Below are 19,935 nucleotides of genomic sequence, written 5' to 3' on the forward strand. Positions count from 1 at the left end.
AATTCCCTCCATCCTGCCCTCCCTCTCTTTCTCCACCCTCAAACCCCACCATCCTCCCTTCCCTCCCTCTATCCCTCTCCCCATCTCTCCCTCCACCCCCTCCCACCGCCCCCAAATATCCCAGCACTGTGGGGGGGTCGGGGTTGCTGTTTCCCCCCCTCTGGTGCAGCCGCCGGGCACGGAAACGGCCGCAGGCGCCCGGCCAGCGGAGACGGAGCTGCTGACTTTCTATCCGCCTCTTGGAGATTTCCCTTTCCCTTCCAGGAAGGAAGTGTTTGGCTGAGGAATCCCTGGGGACGAATGCAGGGACACTCCAGAAAAATAACAAGGCCGGAGCCGGGGGTGAGGGACAGTGGGGCCGGACCACCCGTCGGAAGGAGATAAGGAAGGTGTTGCCTTCCTGCCAGTTCCTAGGGAAGATGAGGAGGGAAGATAGAGGGGGGACAGCGGGGACAGGGGGGATGGGGAGCATCCTTGGAAAGGCTAGGGAGCAGGGGGGGTTGCTCCTGGACGAGTCTGGGTACTCTCTATCCCTAAATCACAATGCTCTGGGAACCCTGGGGTGGTTAGGGAGTGTGGGGTGTGCTCCCAGGACTCTCAAACCCCCAAACACAATGCTCTGGGAACCCTGGGGTGGTTAGGGAGTGTGGGGTGTGCTCCCAGGACCCTCAAACACCAAAACAATGCTCTGGGAACCCTGGGTGGTTAGGGGATGGAGGGTGTGCTCCCAGGAGTGTATGGGGACCCTCAAATCCCAAAAAATGATGCTTTGGGAACCTCTGGAAAGGCTGGAGGGAGGGGGTGATCCCCAAGGGAATGTGAGGACCCTCAAACCCCAAATTCCTTGGGAATGCTGCAGGTCCCAACTCAGCCACAGGGGCACAGCCAGGGGTTCTCAGACGTGGGGCTGGGAAAAAGGAGGTTGTTCCACATAGACCCCCTTGGTTGGAGCTAAAAATGGGCTCTGCCAGAGGAAGAGGGGGGGGACGGGGATCGGGACAGGGACAGCGATGGGGACAGGGGCGGGGACGGGATGAGGGGCAGCTCCCCCTGCCCCAGGGAGCCCCCTCGGCCCCCCCTTCCCCGCTTTCCTAAGCTGCCAAACGGGATGTTCACCACCACCCCCCCTCCCTCCCCATCCCGCCCGGGGGTGCCGAAATAATCTGGTGGTGCTAAGGATGTCCCCGGGCGTCCTCTTTGAAGTGACCTCCGTGTTTACAGCCCGGCTCGGGCTCCTTCACACCTTCCGCCCCAAAGCAAACGGAGCGGGGGGAGGTGGAGGGGGGGGAAACGTGTGGGTGTGTGGGGGCCTCTAGCTCCCGTTTGTGCCGGGAAAACAGGGATTTGCCTGAGCCGCGGCGGAGCTTCGGCACACTCGGGGCTCAGGGACTTTGGTCACTGTGGGGTGGGAGCGGTGGCTGCCGGGGGTGGCATTTTGGGGGGCGGGGGGGGTGGGGTGTGAGCCCTGGGTGACCCCCCCGTGGGTGGCCGGTTCCACCCGTGTGAGGGGACCCCCGAAGGTCCGGGGGGGTCCCTGTGTGACACGGGGACGGAGGGGGAGGATGCAGGGAGGAAAAGTGGTGGTGGGGGGTGAATTTGGATGTGAGTGGGAGGTTTGGGAAGGGAGGTGGGGATGGATGGATGGATGCATGGATGCATGGACAGATGGATGGATGGATGGATGGATGGATGGATGTGTTGGGAGGGAAGGAGGGAAGGACGGGTGCATGGGTAGAGGGATGGATGGAGGGATGGACACATGGGAGGACATGCAGGGAAGTGCCAGGGTTCAGGGGTGCCCCGGGCCCCCCACAGCCGTCACCGCGAGGGCTCCAGCGCCCGGCACAGCCCGGGGGTGGGCACCGGCGGCCACCGTCCGGCCGCTGCCCCCACCCCTGCCCTCCCCCGGGGCCGTCGGCGCGGCCGGACACGGCACAGCTGCTGCCCGACCTCCGGGCTCCGGCCAGGCGGGACCGGCCCCGCAACCCCCCGCCCGCGGGGAGGGGGTCCCGGGCAAGGGGGGGGGACAGGGAGGTGACCCGGCGGCCACAGCTGGGCCCCGCCGGGGCCGGGAGATGCTGCCGGAGGAATAACAGGAAGCGCCGGAGGGAAAAGCGGGGCTGATGCTTTCTGCAGGTTGGGGGCCGTCGCCTGCGCCCTGCACGCACACGGGTGGCTCCGTGCACACGTGTGTCTGTCACACACGCGTGTCTCTGCCACACACACGCGTGTCCCTGTCACACACCCGCGTGCCCCGGCCCCGGCTGCGCTGATGCTCTTTATTGTCGAGGTTTCGGCGCTGAAAAAGTGCCCCGTGGTACAAAACCCGCGGTTACAAAACGTACAAAGAGCAGGAGGGGGGAGAAGAGAGAAAAAAGGAAAGAAAAAAGAAAGAAAAGGAAAAGAAAAGGAAGAGAAAGGGAAAAGGAAAGGGAAAGGGAAGGGGAAGAGAGAAGAGAAAAGAGAAGAGAAGAGAAGAGAAGAGAAGAGAAGAGAAGAGAAGAGAAGAGAAGAGAAGAGAAGAGAAGAGAAGAGAAGAGAAGAGGAAGAGAAGAGAAAGAGAAGAGAGAGAAGAGAAAGAGACGAGACAGAGAGAAGAGAAGAGAAGAGAAGAGAAGAGAAGAGAAGAAGAAGAGAAGAGAAGAGAAGAGAAGAGAGAGAAGAGAAGAGAAGAGAAGAGAAGAGAAGAGAAGAGAAGAGAAGAGAAGAGAAGAGAAGAAAGAGAAGAGAAGAGAGAAAGAAAAGAAAAGAAAAGAAAAGAAAAGAAAAGAAAAGAAAAGAAAGAAAAGAAAAGAAAAGAAAAGAAAAGAAAAGAAAAGAAAAGAAAAGAAAAGAAAAGAAAAGAAAAGAAAAGAAGAAAAGAAAAGGGAAAAAGAAAGGAAAAATAGGAGAGTCAGTAAGATGGAAAGAAAGGAAGGGATAGAAGGGAAAGGGACGGAAAGGACGGGAAAGTGACAGAAACCAAATAAAGTAAAAAGGCAAAGAGAAACAAAAGAGAAACACAATAAAAATAAATTTAAAAAAAAAAAAGAGGATGAGGGTGAGGCAGGGGAAGGAGTCGGTGGGATGCGGGGGGATGCCCCGTGCTCTGGGTGCCCTCAGGTGGCTGCGGGAGGAGGTGCCCGTGCAGGGGGTGCAGAACGGGGCGGGGAGGACTCACCAAGAGGAAAATAATAAAAAAAAACCAGAGAAAATGTAGAAGGCAGAGGCCAAGTGCCCCTTCCCGGGGGCAGCGCTGGGATTGGGGGTGCAGCCGCAGCCCTTCGGGGGTGGGTTGGGGTTAAATCGACCCCCTCCAGCGTGCTCAACATACACAGGGGACAGGGGACACAGGCACTGGGGACTGGGGATGTGGCTGCCCCAGCCGGACAGAGGGCCGTTGGCTTTCTGCTTTTTTCTTTTTTTTTTTTCTTTTCTTTTTTCCCTTTTTTGACGCTCCTTTCGCCTCCCGACCCTCCCCCCGGGGCGGGCAATGGGTGCCCGGTTTGGCCCTGAGGAGGAGGGAGAGGCCGTTCCCGGGAGATCCCGGACTTGGGAGATGTCCCAGCCCTTGCCACCGCCAGGCTTGGTGGTCCCGGTGCTGCCCCGGCACCTCCTGGTGTCACCGGCAAGGCGCAGGTGTTCCCTGGGGCCGTGGTGCCGAGCTGGGTGCCAGCACCACCTCCTGCCCCCCTGGATTTCTGGGGAGGCTGGAGAGCATGGGCAGGATTTGGGGGGGGGCTCCAGCAGTGCTGCTTTGGGGCTGCAAGCAGGGACTTCCTCAGTCTCCCCAGGTACACACAGCTTTTGGGGTCTCTGTCTCTCCCAGGAAGAGTTGGGGGGTCGCTTCCTCGGGACCCCCAAGCCGCTGCCTCCATCAGTCCTGGGCAGTGGGAACGGGAGGGGGTCCAAGCTCACGGTGATGGAGGGGGCAGGGGCAAAAACTCCCCATTTTGGGGCAAAAGGAAGCGGGTCTGTCCCCTGGTGTCCCCGGCGTCTCGAGGGCCACCCTGGCGCGGGGGGCGGCGGGAGGGGACGAGGACAAGGCACAGTCCGGTGTCCCCGCGGGGGCGGCCGGGCCGGGGGGTGGCCGGGGCGGGGGTCCATCGGCGGCGGTGGCGGCAGCGGTACCTAGACATCCTCGTCCTCGCTGGCCTTGCTCCAGCGGTGGCAGCAGTTGGCCGTGATGCCCAGCAGGAAGTTGGTGGCCACCGAGGCGATGGAGACGACGAAGCCGACGAAGGCGATGAAGAGATAGTCGTCCAGCGTCAGCGTGAGGTGGCAGGCCTGGAAACTCTCCTCCGTCAGCGAGAGCAGGGGGGCCCCCGCCACCTCAGGGGGGGCCCAGCACTCGGCCTGCTGCGAATCTGTGGGATGGGAGGGGGGAGCATGGCTTTAGACCGGCCGCCGGCCCCTGGGACGGGGGTGGGGGTCGGAGGGTCCGGCAGCACCTACCCGAGGCGCAGCGCTGGATGCGGCCCCGCAGCCACTTGAGGAGGGGCTCCATGGCGCAGCCGCAGAGCCAGGGGTTGCCCCCCAGGCGCAGCCCCACCAGCCCGGGCAGCCCCTCGAGGGCGTCGAGGCTGATGGCCGCCAGCCCGCCGTAGCTCAGGTCCAGCTCGCGCAGCTGGGCCAGCCCGCGGAAGGCCTGGGGGTGGACGCGGCGCAGCCCCGGGTTGTGGCTGAGGTCGAGGCGCAGGAGCCCGCTGGCCTCGCGGAACATGTCGGCGGGCACCAGGCTGAAGTTGTTGTAGCTGAGGTCCAGGTGCGCCAGGCGCCGGGTGCCACGGAACAGCCCCGCCGGCAGCGCCGCCAGCGAGTTGTTGCGCAGGTCGAGGGCGCGCAGCTGCCCGTAGCAGCCCAGGTAGCCCGGCGGGATGCTGGAGATGCGGTTGTGCGCCAGGCTCAGGTTCCCGGTGTCCAGCGGCAGCTCGGGGGGCACGGAGAAGAGCCGCTGCCCGCTGCAGTCCACCGCCTGCCCGCGGCAGCTGCACAGCACCGGGCAGCCCGCGCCGGCCGCCGCCGCCACCGCCGCCGCCGCCGCCACCAGCCAGGGGCCCAGCAGCATGGCCTCGCGGGCCCGACCCTCACGGGGCGCCGGGGGCCATCCCGCCCGCCCGCTCAACGCCCGGGGCTCAGCCGGCGGCCGGTGGCGGGGCCCGGCTCGCAGCGGTCACGGCGATGCTCCCGCCGTCCCGGCGGCATCCGGCGGGCACGCGAACCCCGCCGGGGGCACCGGCGCGGCCGTCACCGGCTGCCTGCGAGGAAGAGGAGCGGGGGGGAAGCCGTGCCGGCCACACGCCCCTGCCGAGGAGGCCGCAGCTGGTGCGGCCGGAGTGGCCTGTGGGGCACCCACGCCCTCCCCACGCCCCTCGTGCCACGGTCACCTCGCTCCTCCAATACCCCCTCGGGGATTTCGGTCAGAACAGAGCCCTCCAGCCTCTCTGACCTTGGCCAGCCCATCCTGGCTGGTGGTGGGCAGACTGGAGGTGCTGCTCCACAGCCTCCCGCCAACCCCCTGACAACCCCACGCCGCCTCCAGCTCAGCCTAGTGCAGCAGACACTTTCCCCACCTCCCTCCTGGGGGGAGACCTCCATGCCCAGCTCCCAACCGGGGTCCCCCCAGGCCTGATCTCAGCCCCCCGCCACCTGACCATGTCTGCTCCATCCTCCCTCGCCCACACCCTCCCAGCTCCATCCTCTCCCACCACCCCGCCTTACCCCAGCCATCCCCATCCCAACAGCCTCTCAACCCCTCCGGCAGGGCTGGGGTCCCCCCAGGGTACTCACTGGCCAGGGGGGAGCAGGGCCTGGCTCCCTGCGATGATGTGAGGGTCCTGGACGGTGATGTGGGGGGCTCCAGGGAGTGATGTGGGGGTCCCCAGCGGCCACCCACACCCCGGAGGCCGCAAAGTCGTGAGCAGGGCTCCGGCAGCGGCGGCCAAGGCTGCTGCGAGCCCGGCGATGGGAGCAGGTCTTTCCCCACCTCCTTCCTCCCCTCCTCCTCCTCGTCCTCCCTTGTCTCTCTCTTTCTCTGTCTCTTTTTTTTTTTTTTTCCTCTTTTTTTCCTTAGGGCCAGATACTGACGTGTCGGTGTCTCTTAGCAACTGCCTCCACATCTCTGAGCAACAGGAGAGCGGGATGCGGAGCCGCCGAGCCAGGGAGACGGCGGCGGGCGGAGATGGCCCCACCCCAGGGAGCCCCTGCCCAGGCCGGGGCACCCACACCCGCACGGCCCAGGCACCCGGCAGGGGAGGAGTGGGAAGAAGGGTGGCATCCTGCATCCCCCCCCGACCCCGTCCCCAGCCCTCCCGCACTCTCCCGGCCCTGGGAAGCATCCCCGTGGGATGGGGTGAATCAGGGGTTCCCGGGTGCTGAAAACAGAAACAGATGACGTGTCGGCAGAGGGGAGAAACGAGGCAGCTGGGATCCAAGGGGAGCTCCAGGATCCGAAGGGAGCACCGGGATGCAAGGAGAGGGCTGTGATCCAAGGGAAGCACCAGCACCTTCGTGTCTCCCTGCTGTGCTCACAGCCCCAGAAAATGCCTCAGGTTGACATGGATTGTTTTGCTCCATGCGAGCTGAAACATTCCCTTTCCCTTCTCTGTTCGGGGGGGGGGGGTGCAGCAGGTTCAATCACCTGCCCCCTCCCACTGGAGAACGGCCCTGTGGGATCACAGGGATGCCCACGGTTTGCTCTGGGAACGCTGCAACACCGTGGCTCTGGCATTTCTGGGAAGGAGGCACTTCCACACCCAGCCTGCCCAAGCCTGGGGGATCCCTGCTTAATTATCTCCTGCTGATTTCATGGAGCTGCTCCTTTTCCCAGCTGGCACCAGCAGCCCCGATCCCGGTGCTTGGGGGCCTTTTGCTCCCCGCGTCCCATGGGATGGATCCTCCCCGGCGCGGTGCTGGCAGACAGACGGCACAGCCGCCTTCCCCGGGGTGGCATTAACGGGCATTGCTCCAGCTCGGGCTCCTGGTGAGCTCCTGGGAGCTGCAGGAGCTCGAGGCCCGGGTTCCCAGCGGGCTCCAGGAGCTGCGCACGGTGCCCGGAACCAGCTGCAGCACAGACACCTCATTAGCGCTCCGGCCGGAGCTGGCAGCAGCTCCCTCCCAGCAGCTGTTGGCACCGAGGTTTTTTCCACTCCCCCCGGTGTTCCAGGCTCTGTTGGCAACAAATTAACTGGGAAATTGTCCCAGCCGGGGCTCGGCTGCAGCAGGGCTGGCGTCCCCCCTCGCCAAACCCCCTGTGGATGTGGCCACGTGGACGCCGCAGGATCCCTGAGGGAGCCAGGGATGTTCACCACCTTGGCTGCCCTCCCCACCTCATCCACAGAGCCCCTGTGGAATCCCAGCCCCAGCCAAACAGCATTCCTGGGACACAAGCCCCCTTGGGCGTGCACTGGCTCTTGGGGTGAGCACTCCAAGTGCTTCCAGCCCCTTTTTGCAAAGGCAGGTGCTCCTGCAGGTCCCCAGGAACGGGGATGGCTCCAAGGATCCTGGCTCCACAAATCTGCCTTACAGCCAGGGCCTTATCTCTTGCAGTCCCTCACCACTCCAGTCAATCCCTGTGTGTTCAGGCTTGGGAGAGGAGGAGGGAAGGAGAGGGATGGTTGTAGCTCTGCTGCTGAGGAGAGGTCAAAGCTGTTGGTCCCAGGCAGGAGCCCCCCGGGCACCATCACACCCCTTTACCCTTCCCAAGCCCCCATTCCCAAATAAACCCACCTCCTGCCCAAGCCTGGCCATGCACTGAAGTCTCCTGGGAAAAAAGGACACAGAAAAAAGGAAGCCTAGGCTTCCTTTTTCTATTAGAAGAGAAGGGTGAAGAGGCTGCTTAAACTGTCCAGGGAGAGTTTTTCTAACAGCAGGAAAAAGATTCTGGCTCCAAGTAATAAGGGGGCACAGGAATTCTCAAAGGAAGAGGACTTGCACATAATAAATAGAGACAGTAAATGTATATGTCTATATATATGTATAGACATATATATATTTATGTCTATAAGAGATATTTATCTATATACATACATAGAAATATACATAAATACAGTAAACATGTAGAAATAGGGTTGTGAAAACACTGTCCCCTCAGGGTGATTGAAAGAATCTAGTCTTCTCTACAGCAATTTCCAAGCTTTCTTGTGTGAGGGAAGATCCTGAGGGAATAGGAAATGGGGCATAACATATCTCTGCATCTTGCCTTGCAGAAACCACAGTTAAGTCAGGATCACAGAAGATTCCGAGTTGGAAGGGACACCCAGGGACTGAGAGTCCCTACAGTTATTGGTCTGGAATCAGCTACCCAGGCAGGAGAAAGGAGACACAGGGAGCGCTGGATTTCATCAAACACTTTTATTTTTGTAACAACAACAAAAAGAAAAAAAATAAAAGTAAGTTAAAACCGTAAATACAGGATAAGTAAAACACACGTGGATGCCCTAAAACCCCCTCTCCTGTCTCGGCTCAGCTCTGCAAGGTGCAGGAGGGGCTGGGGCCGGGCGGCGAGTGCCACACGGCCGAGCTGGTGCGCTTGAAGTAGCGGGGCTTGCTCTTGTAGAAGATGTGCTCCAGCTGGGGGCTGGGGATGGCCCCAAACAGCGCATCCACGTCCACAGGGTGGTAGTACTGGTGCAGGACGGCCTGGTGGAGCTGTGTCCCTGGGGGGAAATACATATCAGACACGTGGATGCGCCCTGCTTAACCCCAGGGGCCGGGCGTTGCTCTTTCCCTCGGGCACTGGGGCTGTCCCCTCTCCACTGGAGCCACACACACTCCTGGACTGCACTTTGAGATGGCTCCAGGTGAGGCTGGGAAGGGAAAAGAGACCACCCCAGAGCCAGCACCTACCCTCGGCCCAGGCAGGGACGGGCTTCCGAGGGTCGTTCTCGTCGTCCGTGGAGTCGTCGCTGTTCAGGTCCAGCCCGTAGTCGTTCTCATCAGCTGTGGGGGATCCGGGTCCCTGCGCGCCCTTGGGGGGCCCGAGGCAGGATGTGGAGAGGGATTTCTGGAACTGTGGAGAGAGCAGTGATGAGCAAAGGAAGCAGCACTGCCCTGGGGCAGGACAGCCAGCCTGGCTGGGCAGGATGGACACCAGTGCCCAGTGGGATGGCCCCCAGAGCCCCAAAGTGCTCAAATCCTGTACCAACACAAAACTCACTGGGCTCCCTGCCTTGACACCTGCTCTCAACCCCTCCTCCCCTCCTGATTTCTGTGGAAAAACCTGGGAAGAGCACCCTGTGTGTGTGTGTCTCAGCACTCAGCACGTCTCCACACCCAAACCTCTCCCCGCATTCCGGGGCGGTTCGCCTTTCCCTCCCTGGGGCTCTGACACGAGCCAGGATGGAGCCCGCAGCTCCAAGGTAAGATTCCCGGCCGAGGCAGCGCTCGAGCCCAACCCCGAGCAGCCTTTTCCTTTCCCGACGGAAGGTTCCGCAGCTCCAGCTGGCACAGCCGCGCTGCCCGGGGCCGCTCCCGGCGGGATGTCGCCTCAGGACCTGCTGCCATCCTGTGGTCGCTTCCAGCATCTTTCCGCCACATCTCTTTTTTTCCCCCCCTCCCTCCCCACAAACCGCTTGTTTTTTTCCTTCGGGTTCCCCGTGCCGAGCTCTGCGGTGGCTCCGGGCGGCGGGGGCTAATGAGCCACGGCTGGGGCCACCCAGGGCTCACCTTCACGGCTTTGCTCAGCCACGTGCCAGGGGCAGCACTCGCAGCTGCTGCTGCTGCTGGTGGTTTGGGCTTTTTCTCTTCTCCCAGCTGCTGCTGCTGACCATCTGCCTCCTGTAAGACACGGGAATTAAGTCATTCCTCGCCCGGGCTGCCTCTGGAACAGAGCCGTGTTCTCAGCAGCTCTGGCAAGACCCAACCCTCAGTCCCCTCTGCACCTTTTCCTGCAGAAATAACCCCAAAAGCCAAGACTCCCGTCCCTGCTCAGGTCCAGCCCAGCTCCCCGGAGCTCACACTCACTTTCATCACTTGGAGCCAGGTGTTAAGAGCTGGGAAAATGGATCCTGGTTGCTCATCTCTCTTCTCCTGCCCAGGTCCCAGGGGTAACTCTTTGGAGTTCTCTTTCCGCTAATAAAGAGGGGAAAAAAAAAAAATATCACTGCTCAAGTTCCTTTTTAACCCAAACCCCCTTTCCCAGGGTTTCCCCTCCCATACTGCTCAGTACATGGAGTTTGATCCACCTTCTCCTGCCTTGGAGGAGCTTTGCCAGGGTCACACTCTGGCCCTGCTGCTGGCAGCACAGGGAGGATTCAGACCTCATATTGAATTTGTACAGTCCAAATGCCAGGGACCAAGTGAGGGAGAGCAGCAGGAGCAGACACAGGGGGGAGAATTTATCCTGCAGAGGAGGGACCACTCGGGGCACTTATTTTCCACTAATGAAGGAGTTACTTTAAGAGTAGAGAGAAGAAGAAAAGTGTTACTGTGATATTTCGAGACAAAAGGCCCCGACTTTAAGCCCCAACATTTCTCTGTGTGGGTGCAAATGAGGTGACACAGAGCTGTGTGGCACCTGAGGTTTGGTTTGGGGGGTCACATCCTCCAGGCACAGTGAGGGAGTGTGGCAGGGAAACACAATATCCAATTTCCATATTCATTTCAGGATCAGTGAATGCCCTTTGAGGTGCTCATCCAAGTGCCATTTCACGGCTGTCACCATCCCGTGACACAGCTGAGGGCTCACCTGCCAGCCAGGGAACCCCCAACAACTTAGCAGCAATTAAGACTCTGTGCAAGAGCAGTCATTATCTTGATTGTTATTTGATCCTCTAAATAACATCCCAGCAACACAGCACTTGGAAAACATCTGATCCCAAAACCCAGCCTGTGTGCTGCAGAGAGGTTGCTCCCAGAGCACTCCAACCCCACCTTGGTGGTCTTGTCAGCCAACACTGCTGGCTCCAGCTGCGCCTGGGGGGGCTTCTCCTTCCCTCGCTGCTTGGGATCCCTGGGGGAAAAGGGAATTTAGAGGAGGAAGCATGCCCATCTGCCCCTCACATTCCTACAGCCTCCTGCCCCAGCACCCCAATCTCCAGGCAGCCCCACAGCCCGGTTCCAACACCACATTTACATTCACTGCTTTCCCTGTGCCCGTGGCCAATTCCCTGCTCGCACCTCTCCTTCGCTTTTTCCACCTGCTGCTGCTCTAGGAGATTCTTCAGTTCCAAGACTTTCTTCCCTTTTTCCTTCACTTCGTCCTCTCTCCTTTTCTGCGGCGGTTCTTGCTGCTCCTTTTCTTCCTGAAGAAGAAAGAGGAAAAGCCCTGTAAGCACCTCCAGCTCAGGTGGGAAGAAGCAAATGCTCTGTGCAGGTCAGAGCTCACCTTTGCTCCCGTGCCTGTCCACCAGCTGGGACATCTCTCCCTTGTGTCCCAACCCAACCTCAGCTGTCTGGACAGAGATCCGGCAGCCCGGACCCCAAAATCCCTGCAGCAAGAGGGCGGTGACCTGTGCCTGTCCCACCAGCCACAGCAGCACGGTGGGTCCCTGCCATCCCTGTCCTTTTCCACGTGCAGGAGGGAGCTGAGCTGCTCTTACCCCCCTCAGAGCTTTCTGCTTCCGTGCATCCGCCTCCCCGGGTTTCTTCAGCGTTTTCCTCTTGCTCCGCTCCTCCGCCACCTTCTCGTCTCGCACCTGTGAGGGGAACACCTGGGAAAGCGTCCACCACCCCCTGGACTCCCCTCACAGCCTTGGAGGGAGGTCTGGAGCCTGGGACATTCCAGGTCCTACAAGGAGACCGAGGACCCAGCGCCCAGCAGCGGGACCAGCGAGGGCTGGGTGTGCTTTTGGCCGCTCGGGGTTTGGGAAAGGCTGAAAGGAGCACGATCCCTTGTTTTCCAAGGCTGACTCCTTCCAAAGGTCAATTGAGTCCACCCCAAAATGAGCAGTCAGGTCTCTCACAGAGGCTGCTCGGGCTCTGGGCCATCAGGCACAGCTCCCTCAGCCCTGCCCACCAGCTCAGCCAGCTCCTCACCTGCCTGCCCCCCAAAAAAGGGCCAGGCCAGGCTCTGAATCCCAAACCTGATCCAACTGCACCCCCAGCTGAGTCACAGACACCCCCTGCACACCCAGTGGCCTCACCATCCCTCACACTCCGTGTGTGGGGACCAGGTGAGGCTGTCACCTGCAGGGCTGTGCCCAGGGCAAGCAGGTGCTGCCACATTCCCTAAACCCAGAGCACCGTGAACGCAGCCTGTCACAACAGGAATGCGCAGAGGGCTGGAGAACAAAAGCCCTCCCCTGTCAGACAGAATTCTGGCAGCTCTGATGCACTTTACCCATCACTGATCTGTCACCCCCAGCAGCTGCCCTGATCCCACCAGTGCCCTGCTCACCCCCCCTGGTCCCACCAGGAGGCCCAGACCCCGCTCAGCCTCCCCACCTTCTCGTCGCTCTGCAGGAGCTTCTGCTCCATCCGCTTTTTCTTCTCTTCCTCCATCTGTTCCACCCTCTCCCGAGCCTGCAGGGCCTTCCTCAGGCGCTCTTCCCGCTTCCTGGGCAGCACAAGGGCAAGAGGGGGGCTGTCAGCTCTGCCTGCTCCATCACTCCATCACAGGGTGAGGGTAACTGGGGGAAGTGGTGCCCTGCTGAACCTGCTCTGGCAAAGCTTGGCCCCAGCTCCACTCCGTGGGAAGGCGGGACACGAGCAGGTGCCTTGCACCTCCAGGAGTCAGGAGGTGCCCAGGCAGCACAGCTCCCAAAATGCTCATTCCAAGGGGGAGGCACAAGGCAGGTCTGTGCCGACCAGGGAGAAAGGCGCCCAACTCACTGCTTCATTTCTGCCTGCCGCCGTCTCTTCTCCTCCTCCACCTTCTTTTTCCTCTGTTCCTCAGCCTCCTGTTTCTTCCGGAGGTTCTCCAGTCTCTGCCGCTCCTTCTCCTGGAGGGAGAAGGGTTTGCACTGTACCAGGTGCTGGGGGCTGTTTCTCCCTGGTACACACAGTCACTGTCAGAGACATTCACCTGCACATGCCGGGGCGTGGAGCAGGGAAGACAACACAGGTTTGGCAACAGTGAGAGCAGAGGGGTCACAGGTACAGGAGGGAAAAACCTCAGTCCTTTGGCTGCAGAGAATTCCCTGACCCAGGAGGGTGGTGGAGAGGGAGCACAGTGCATCCTTGCTCAGAGATCAGAAGCTCCCAGCAGTGCCCGGCCCCCAGAGATCCTGCCACCTCACCACAGGTGTGGCCAATTCCTGGTGAGGCCAGAGGGCTGATGGACACCAGGTGAGAGGGGAGGGCATGGTCAGTGCCCGGGGCCCGGCAGGATCATCCAGCCCCAGGTGTCATCACTTACAACGAAGTCGCCCTGTGGAGAAGGCACATAAACACGATTAAAGGTCTGGAAGTAACACCCAAACCCCCTCACACAGCACGTGCACCCTGTTCTCAGCTGCAGCTCACACCAGGTACGTGGCAGAGCCTGACCCCACACTGCCTGTCAGCCCTGCCGTGGCCAAAAACACCAAACAATTCCCACTGCAAAGAAAAGCTTCGCACTTTCCTGAGGATCAGCAGTCCCAGAATAGCATGGGATGTTTCTGCTGACCACAGGCAGAGCAGCTGGGGTTCCTCTGCACGTGAGGAAGGTTTGGCAGCTGGGGCTAAACCCTCCCTTCCTCAGGGAGTCTGATGGAGAATCCCAAGGCCAGGTTTCTCCCAGGATCTGCACTTTTCCTGAGCCAGGAACAGGCTTATGCTTTGCTAAGCAGGCAGTCCCTCCTGCCAGCGCCCCACACCCATCCTCCAGAGGGTGAGAGGGGACTCACCTTCAGGTTGGGCCGGGTGGGAGTGTTACGCTTGATGAAGTCCTTGATGCCACCCCCTCGTCCCGTGGGCCCCGAGCTCGGCAGCAGCTGGTTCCGCTGCACGGCCTGAAGGAAGTTCTTCAGAGGCTTCACAACCTGCAGGGAGAGAGGGAGAGAGCTCAGAGCCTGCCTGGGCAGAGGGCACAGGGCTGTGGCACCACTCACCTTCCTCACCTTGCTGGCTGGAGAGGGTGACGACGGAGCCTGGCTGGCTGAGGTCTTGTGCTTGTCATCCAAAGGGGAAAGGACCCGGCCCCCCGGCTGCTGCCCATGCCACAGGACACCCAGGGCTTGCTTGTAGCCTCTTGTCCTGGTGGCATCAGCAAGAGGGACATTAGGTGAGTGTCACACTCCCTGGAAGCATCTCTCGGCTGTTACACGCTTCCCCCTGAAGCCTCACGTGAGACCCCAGCAACATGCAGTGAGGAGACAGGTCATGTGTTCCAGGAGACAGGTCACATATTCCAGACCCTAACGCAGTCCAAAATAACCAGGTCAGTCACCTGCTCCGGGACCACCCCCACAGGAACCCTCAGAGCCACCTCCCAGCTCACTGTGCTATGTGGGTCACCTCTGCTTGTCTGTGCAGGACCTCAGGTGCTGCTCCCCATGCCAGACCTGGTCCCAGAGCCCAGCGAGGCTCCAAAAGTCACAAGGAACTTCCAGGACACGGGATCTGGCCACAGGGGATTTCAGAGCCACGCTGGAAGTGTGGGAGAGAAGGCAGGGAAACCCCCAAAGCTATTTAACACAAATGACTTCAGAGGCCAGGTCTGAGTCCTTCCCGACCCCTGGCTCAACCCTGCTCCTTGCAGTGTCTCCTACCAGATACAGGAGGGACTCTCCTGGGACTTGGCACAGTGGGGTGGCTCCTGGTTCTTCTGGGGTTCACTGCTGGGATTTACATGGCTTCCTGTGGAAAAAACCTGGACTTGGTGCCACGTGCGAGGCATCCCGCTCTCATCTCCAGCTCTCTGTGCCCAGATCCCCGTGGCACATAACTGAATGGAGAAACTGGAGCCTGGATGGACACCTGGAACATCATGTTGTGCAGGTACCCTGTGGGACACACCTGCACAACCCCTTCTGCCCAGGCACCACCCCACCCAAAGGCATCCAGGGACTCTTGTTAGATCCCGCAGCTCCTACAGGGAACAAAAAAAAAAAAGCCCAGATCTCCCCTCCCCTTGCTCAGAGGCACAGAAAACAAACGGGACCTGTAAATCCTCACATAATAACACAACCCCAGGGGGAAGGGCCATGACACTGCAGAAGATTCCAGCTCTGGGAGGTCCTTCACAAGTGTCTTCGCTCACTTGTCAGAGGCTGAAGCTGGACAGGACGGAGTTTGTCTCAAGGCCTGGGCACATTTAGATGTCCTTGCCCCCCCTAACTAATGCCTCATCTCTTTAGGAGATCAAAAGTTTCCTTGGAAAGCTTCCCTGACTGATCAGAGGTTTCGGCACAAACCCCAGATCTCCCAGGAACCTGCTGACCCCGGTCAGAGCAGCTCAGAGTTACCTGCAGCATTCCCTGCCTGCTGCTCGGGATGGGACAGGGGCTGTGCCGGAGGGCTGGCGGCTCGGGGACTTTTGCTTGGAATGAGGACATCCTCAGGAGCCTGCAGGGAAAGGAGACAAACGTTCCCCTTAGCTCAGGGACACCAGCCACACCCCTGCCTCCAGTGACAACCTCGGGAAAGGTGCTGACTCAGCAAGAAGGTATCCAGACAGTGTGTAGGTTGTTCCTTCCAACTCACCTTTTCCCTTGGGGGGTTCAGCTCCAGCTCAGGCCTGCAAAGGAAAAGCTATTTTCATTATTTCAGCTCCCTGAAGGTGAGTTACAGGTGTGTGTGGGACCCCAAGGGAAGTTGCAGGTAAACCTAAGCACATCCAGAGGCTATCCCAGCCCAGACACACGGAGGCTGGGCTGTAAATTCCTCTTAGGGACCATCCCACTGTGCTACTGAGCATAACCAGCTTCAGCCCTGGGTAGCAGGTAAAGAGGGAACTCTATCAGCCTTGGGCTGAGCCTTACCTGCTCTCTCTCCAGCTAGAGTAGAGCTGATTGACTGCCAGCATCCCAACATTCAGGGGCTGGTGGCAGCCAGGCATTCCAGGAATCCCTGGACACACAGTGCCAGCAAACTGCCCACCCCACCAGTGCAGGGTTCAACCTCACTGTGCCTGAACAGCACAACCTAAAATATCAGCCAGCCCCAGACGACAGCAGCACCTGGGCAGTCCCTCACAAAAACCTGTGACAAAAGCCACCCAAAGAGTGTCCTTGCAGGAATTCTGGGATCCCTCCCCACCTGCTTTACGTGGCAGCCTCACCTCGTGCCGCTGGTCACGTCTTCTTCCACAAAAACCTCCAAGGAGCTCTGACCTGCAGAGAACAGCATAAGTGGGGTTGGGGATTTCATTCCCAGGCTCCCAGTGGCCCCTGGGGTGTGCGTGGAGGAGTGCAGGCTTCCTCCCAGGAACACGGATTGCTCAGCTTTCCACACCAGCACCACACCTCCCTCGAGTGCCACTGACAAACTGGAGTGGGCTGGGAAGGCACAGCACTGAGGCAGCAGCTCCAGTGCCTGCAGCCTGCTCGGGCTGCCTGTGTCACAGCCAGCATTCCCAGGCCATTGGCTGCAGCTCCTGCCTCCCCACACGCTCCAGTGCAGGGATCTGGGGGGGTTTGGGCTGATTTCAGGCTGATTCCACCCCCAAATCACACCCCTTTGCTCCAAGCGTTGTAACAAATGCCTGGATACAGCGTGACTCAAGGCTGACAAAGCTGAATTCCAGAGGCCTCCGTGCTCCATCACAGCTCATCTGCCTGCAGCAGCAACGCTTTTGGAAAGTCCAAACAGCCAAACCCTGCCAGGAGCAGTGGGAACAGAGGATACAAAGAGTTCAGTGCTTCCAGGAACAGCCTGGGTTCCTGAGCCCTGTTCCTCTGGGGATGCTGCTAATTTGGGTCTCTATCCTCTCCCAAAAAGCATTTCAGCTCCTCTGCTCATTTAAGGGCAGCAGACTTTCAGCCCTATTGATTTTTCGGAGAGCTGGCAGAAGCCATAAGTTAAAGCCCCTCCCCAGGGAACGCAGCAGTCTCTCCTCATCCGAAGGCACACGTGGCTCGAACCACCTTCTGCCTTCCACGACTGTGGGGTTTTTTGCCCGTTCCCAACCTGTGTACCCCAACTCCAGCCCCGGCACCCCAGGAACCCACGAGGGCCAGGACAAGGAGACTCCAGGGAGCCAGATCCACCAGGGATGAGCAGGGACTCACAGCTCACTCTGCTGGAGGCCGAGGAGGACTCTCGTGCCGCTGCCTTCCTCGCCTTGGCCCTGCTGACGGATCTCCGGATCATGTTCTCCCTCCTGCTGGACAAGGAGTACTTTTCCGCCAAGGAAGCCCTGCGGCTCCTGCTCCGGCGGCGCAGCCTGGGTTTCTCCGTTGTTCTTTTGCTGGCGGAGTCCTGGAAGAGCAGTTTGTCGAGGCCTTGGGGAGATCCATCTCCTTGGAGCGTGGCAGGGTCTCCATCTCGAGCAGCCTTGGGAGTGGAGGTGCTTGCTGTCCTGGGCTCCTTCTCCCCATCCCTTCCCGGGTGTTCGGCTGCTATCCCAGCGACTCCAGAGACCTCCTGCAGCTCAGCTGCTGCGTCCCCCTCTGGCAGGTGCTCCCCCAACACGGCCAGAACGGCTGCATCACCTCCAGCAGCACCCTGGACACAGTCCTGGCAATCCTGCTTTCCCAAGGGAACAAAGGCTTCGACCAGCTGCTTCCCAGGCAGTTCCAGGAGCCGGGGAGTGACACCAGCCTGGGATCCTGGAGCACATCTGGGCACAGACACCTCCTCTCCCCCACAGCCAGGGCTCCGGGGCTGCTCTTGGCTCGGGTGCTGTTGGGAACTCAGCCTGGAAGACACCGGCTTGACGCCACTTCTCCTTCGGGACAACCTTAAAGGAAAACCATTTTAAAGGAAGTGATGAAGGAATCTCCCCCATCCCCGACTAAGTTTTAGGGGAAAAAGCAGACGTTAACTTTTGAAGTGAAGCTGCTGCTGGCTTCTCCCCTCTACCATTCCCCCTCAGAGCCCATCCTATCCTCGAGGAGAGGCACATGGATACACAGCCTGGGCTGGCTCACGTGGACACAAGGGCCCAGGCAGGAGCTCACACACAGGGGCTGTGCCACACAGACACAGCCCAGGCTGGGTATCCAGGGTGAAGGCTGAAGAAATGGAAGTGGGAAAGCTGTATTTAAACCCAGCTCTTGCTTTAGGGGTAAAGTGCCTCCAGGAGCAGCACAGGGCAGAGGACAGTGGCTGCACCTCACCCCCCTGCTGGCAGCCACCCACCCACCCTGCCACATCAGCAGATCTTCCCAAACTAAGTTTAAACGAGGGGAAGCACAAACAGGACTTGCCTTCTCCGGGGGAAGCACCCATTACAGCCTGAGCATTCCCAGCAGGGCTGAGAGCTCTCCCCACCCCGATCCGCAGCGCTGCTTCTCCTGCCCTCCCTCACACACACACCAGCTTCCCACGCTCCCCTGCTATTCCTGCTGCTCTCCCCACCCTCCGTGTCTGCTTTCTGACAGTCTCTGAGCTCCAGCTCTTCCTCCTGTGGGTTTTTCAGCACTGTGAGCACAATTTTAGTGCCACAGCACACCAACAGGTCAGGTTTGGCCCACCCCACTGTGGCTGCAGTGCCTGTCCCGCTGGCAGCGGATGCTCCCACAGAGGGAAGGCCACCTTGGCTACCCAGCTGGTGGCCCTGGGATGGGAGCAGGTGCACAGTGGGCTGCCCAGGAGCAGCAGCACTGAGGAAGTTAATTAGTGTCACAGCCACCTTGCCTCGCCACGCAATTAATTACACCCTGCCCTACACCCTCCTGTTCATAGGCAGCCTCTGTCCCCTTCAGAGCCGCTTTAGAAGCCTTAGGTGTGGTGGGTTCTAAGCAAACCACTTGGAATTTCCACTTCAGCCCCTCACTAAACCCTTGGAGCCCCCCTGCTGCCAGCTTGGACACAGTGCTGGGAGTACATCCCATTCCCAGGTTCTCCAGGCACCGACACAGAGGTTTAGGGAGTGAGCACCAGTAGCAACCTCAAGCCAAAAGACAAACCCGCTGAGACAAACCCAAAACCAAACAGAGAAGATAGTAGATTGTTTATTAGTCTTTAATTATAACCAGTGAAGGAAAGCAGGCAACTTTATCCCAAACTCTCACCAGGATACAAACAGTGATGGATACAAACAGCGTGCTTCTTTTGTTTGCTAACTCCAGGAATGCAGGTGCTGTTCTGTTTCACTCGAGGACCCTGGGGCAGAGTCAGGAGAAGCTGACCCACCTACCTCCTCCTGTTTGGCTCCTTGTTTTCCTCCTTGAGGCAGGAGGACTGCCTTTTCCTGGGACGCCTCCTCTGCGACGGCGTTTTGGGCATGAGCGCAGGCTCTGCCCTGAAGCTGCTGTGGAGCAGAAGAGGCAGAGCATAAGTTGCTTTCCCCACTGCCTCCAACACCACTCCCTGGAACAAGGGTCGCTCACCAGGAGGGATGAGGCCCAAACCCACACCTGCGTCCAGCCACACCCAGCCGGGAGCTCACTCCCAGGGGCTGGGATCGCCCCGAGGGCCGGCGCTCCCCGGGGTCCCCTCGGGGGCAGCCCCTACCTCTCCAGCATCCTCACGCCCTGCTCCTCCACCTCCCGCAGCCAGGCCAGGCGCTTGTGCTGGGCATCGTGCAGGAAACGGGACAGCCTCTGCCCGCACACCTCCAGCAGCTGCCGCGGCCCCTCCGCCATGGCCCTGCCTGCAACAGAGAACAACGTGGGGGGACAGCTGGGACACCGCCCCGAGGGAAGGAGGAAGACACTGGGCTTGGAGCGCGTGTGAGGACAGGCCAGGGTACGGTGTTAAGTGCCGAGCATGAAGAAAACTTAACTCCCAAAGGACCCCTCTCGCCCAGCCCAGTGGCAGCGGCCTAGCCCCTGCCTCACCCTCGCCCCTTTAGCGAACCCTCGAACTGCGGCTTCGCTCTCCCGCCGCCCATTTATGCCCCCACGGCCAGACCAATCGCAGCGCGCCCCTCCAAACGCCTCTGTTCTATTGGTAGCTGTGCCCGTCCATCAATCCCCAAGCCGTTAA

At 60.0% G+C, this 19,935-nt stretch overlaps 2 protein-coding genes across 2 annotated transcripts; both read right to left on the reverse strand.

Annotated features, from left to right (window-relative positions):
• Window positions 1-3,416: 3,416 nt before the first annotated feature.
• On the reverse strand, window positions 3,417-5,959 carry LRRC55 (leucine rich repeat containing 55). The gene is made up of 3 exons (XM_032691651.1): window positions 5,770-5,959; window positions 4,435-5,237; window positions 3,417-4,346 (listed from the first exon to the last, which is right to left on the reverse strand). Exons 2-3 carry the CDS (start codon window positions 5,045-5,047, stop codon window positions 4,111-4,113), a joined length of 849 nt encoding a protein of 282 aa, XP_032547542.1. The 5' UTR covers window positions 5,048-5,237; window positions 5,770-5,959; the 3' UTR covers window positions 3,417-4,110.
• A 2,357-nt stretch (window positions 5,960-8,316) lies between these two features.
• Window positions 8,317-19,792, reverse strand: LOC116788234 (inner centromere protein-like). Its single transcript, XM_032690881.1, has 19 exons — window positions 19,462-19,792; window positions 19,145-19,258; window positions 17,073-17,743; window positions 16,124-16,175; window positions 15,547-15,580; window positions 15,309-15,408; window positions 14,613-14,700; window positions 13,962-14,097; window positions 13,749-13,883; window positions 13,277-13,288; window positions 12,751-12,860; window positions 12,364-12,475; window positions 11,520-11,615; window positions 11,098-11,222; window positions 10,852-10,930; window positions 9,943-10,050; window positions 9,646-9,756; window positions 8,827-8,983; window positions 8,317-8,636 (listed from the first exon to the last, which is right to left on the reverse strand). Exons 1-19 carry the CDS (start codon window positions 19,590-19,592, stop codon window positions 8,443-8,445), a joined length of 2,565 nt encoding a protein of 854 aa, XP_032546772.1. The 5' UTR covers window positions 19,593-19,792; the 3' UTR covers window positions 8,317-8,442.
• Between the last annotated feature and the right edge of the window lie 143 nt (window positions 19,793-19,935).

The sequence above is a fragment of the Chiroxiphia lanceolata genome, chromosome 6 (assembly GCF_009829145.1).
Source record: "Chiroxiphia lanceolata isolate bChiLan1 chromosome 6, bChiLan1.pri, whole genome shotgun sequence".
Taxonomy (NCBI): Eukaryota; Metazoa; Chordata; class Aves; order Passeriformes; family Pipridae; genus Chiroxiphia; species Chiroxiphia lanceolata.